The sequence below is a fragment of the Glycine max genome, chromosome 17 (assembly GCF_000004515.6).
Source record: "Glycine max cultivar Williams 82 chromosome 17, Glycine_max_v4.0, whole genome shotgun sequence".
Lineage (NCBI taxonomy): Eukaryota > Viridiplantae > Streptophyta > Magnoliopsida > Fabales > Fabaceae > Glycine > Glycine max.
Window position 1 is genome coordinate 34613361 of NC_038253.2, and position 2431 is coordinate 34615791.

General features: G+C 31.4%; 1 protein-coding gene across 1 annotated transcript; it reads right to left on the reverse strand.

The window, feature by feature from the left end:
* Nucleotides 1-1681, reverse strand: LOC100784305 (ethylene-responsive transcription factor SHINE 2). Its single transcript, XM_003549231.4, has 2 exons — nt 1437-1681; nt 1-819 (listed from the first exon to the last, which is right to left on the reverse strand). Exons 1-2 carry the CDS (start codon nt 1514-1516, stop codon nt 300-302), a joined length of 600 nt encoding a protein of 199 aa, XP_003549279.1. The 5' UTR covers nt 1517-1681; the 3' UTR covers nt 1-299.
* Nucleotides 1682-2431: the final 750 nt, after the last annotated feature.

Consider the following 2431-nt stretch of genomic DNA (forward strand, 5'->3'; position numbering starts at 1 on the left):
AAAAATTATTGAATAATTTTTTATAGTAGTATTTTGGTTTGATACTATATATATATATATAATTTCAAAGTATCCCTCTAAGGCTCTAACTAACTTGATTACAATATATAGTGCATATGGTAATAACATCATACAGTAGTATAAGAGTATCAATAACCATCACTTTTACACAATCCCAACCAAAAAAGCATGTGATAAAGATAGAAGAAAATGGGCATGCTATATATTTCAGTATTAGCCATGACACCAAAGCTTCTTTTTTTGCTTTATTTCTTTCTATTTAATTTTAATCCGAAAGTTTAATTACTCGAACCACAGGGATGATTCCAATTAAGAAGCTCATCAATCATCTGCATGGCAATTCTATCCTCTTCGTCACCATAACCATCACCATGACCAACACTAGGTTTTGGTGGTGACCCTCCTGCTGCTGATGATGATACACTTGATGACTCACCCTCTGCATGTAATTTCTTTCCAATCTCAACCCTTACAATCCAGTTAGAGTCTGAATGTGGTCCTGCACCCTTTTGCCACACTCCAATGTGGGAATTGTCAGCATCTAGCCTTAGACATGTGAGGGATGGAGAAGGGTCTTTGCAGCATCTCTTGAGCTTCCTACTCAGATGCTCAGAAAGAACATTTGGAGATGAGAAAGGGTCTACACACGGAGTAGTAGTAGTAGCACCTTGAGGCTGATTCATTTGTGTAGGGAAATTGGTCTTGGCATTTTGACCACTCATCAAAATTGCTGCTTGGTCATATGCCCTTGCTGCAGCCTCTGCTGTCTCAAATGTACCTAGCCACACCCTTCTCTTCCTGTCCATTAAAAAAAATCTCAGTTAATATAAACTTTATTCAATTAACTGATATTGATCAATAGATACTATAAATATTATATAGGTCCTATATTAATGCTTTAATGTATCATGCATATTAAGAGAATGATCTAAACAAAGGTCCAACAAGTTGTTTGTTAAAAAGAACTCATTATGATTTTCTTTAAGTAGGTCTTGATTGAGTATTATGAATAAAAAAAAATATAATATCAGATTTAGTTAGATTCTCTTATATATATTAATCATCAATAAAATTGATAAATATTTTAAACTAATATCAACATGACTCAAATTATATTAAGAAAATGGTTCATTAATCGTATATGTGAATCTTAAACCAAAAGGTGCCTCTTAAACATCATGTTTGAGATATAGAAGTTTTAACTATTAGCTTTTTATTAGACGCAAAAAACTATGACTGAGACGTGAAACCAAACACACTAATTAACTAACAATTCCTTTTCTAACAAGGCCAAAACTAACAACTAATTAGCTATTACTACATGAATTGTGTATGTGAGATTGATTATGAAAATAGAAACATAACTAACTACATGAGGTAATATTATAAACTATGGTGTTTCATGAGGTAATTACAGCAAGGGGTGACGAATTTCTGAGACCCATGAGCCCCATTGGCGCTGTCTTACTCCCCTGAACTTCTTTGCTTGTACCATATTGATGATGGCTTTGTGCGGTGGGTGTTTCTGCTTGAGCAAATGAAACGGTATTTGGTAGAGAAATGTGGAGAAAATTAAGACTGAATGAAGAGAACCTAAGTACGAGGTAAGATGAAATGTGGAGGAAATTAATATGGGGTTGAGAAGATAGTACCGTGCCAATTTGTGGGAGTTATAACTAGACAGATTGTGATAGTGCCCTTGCGAGATTTATATAGATTGTCGGTGGGAATTGACGCCAGACAAATTATTAGGCATTCTATTCCATATCAAATATGGTCCAGCTAATTAATGCAGGATGCTACAAGTATATTCTATTAAATGTTTTACGTTATTTACAAAAATAAATATTAGTAATTAATAACTTTCGTAAGCTTAAAAAAATATTTTTTTTCATAGCTTCTACATATTAATACTTTTAAAAAAAATAATGATTTACTAGACACCCTCTTTTGTGTGTGTAATAATCACATTAAGGTTTGATTAATAATTTGAGTTTATACTTATTTAAAATAATGCAATTTAACTTAATTAGTTAAATAAAATATATAAATTATTATAAATTCTATATACATATCTTTAATTTTTAGGAATAAAAAAATATTTATTATTCAAAATCTTCACCATTATTAAATCGACCTTAATTAGTGAGTTAATAGATACCCATTTCATCCCAGGTAGGTAGTCTAATTTTATAGGTTTAAGATGAAACAACCTGCAGCACAAATTCTAAAAAGAAAAAAACTAATCACCGGCCGGAGGATAATTCAAGAATAATCGACTATTCTAAGAGAAGATAATTATCGTATTATAAGAAAAATAATTGTTTTATAATAAACTTTTAAGGGAAGACCTATAAAGGTAATGGAACTTCACATTCTAAGTATGACTTCTACTCCAATTAATTTAACT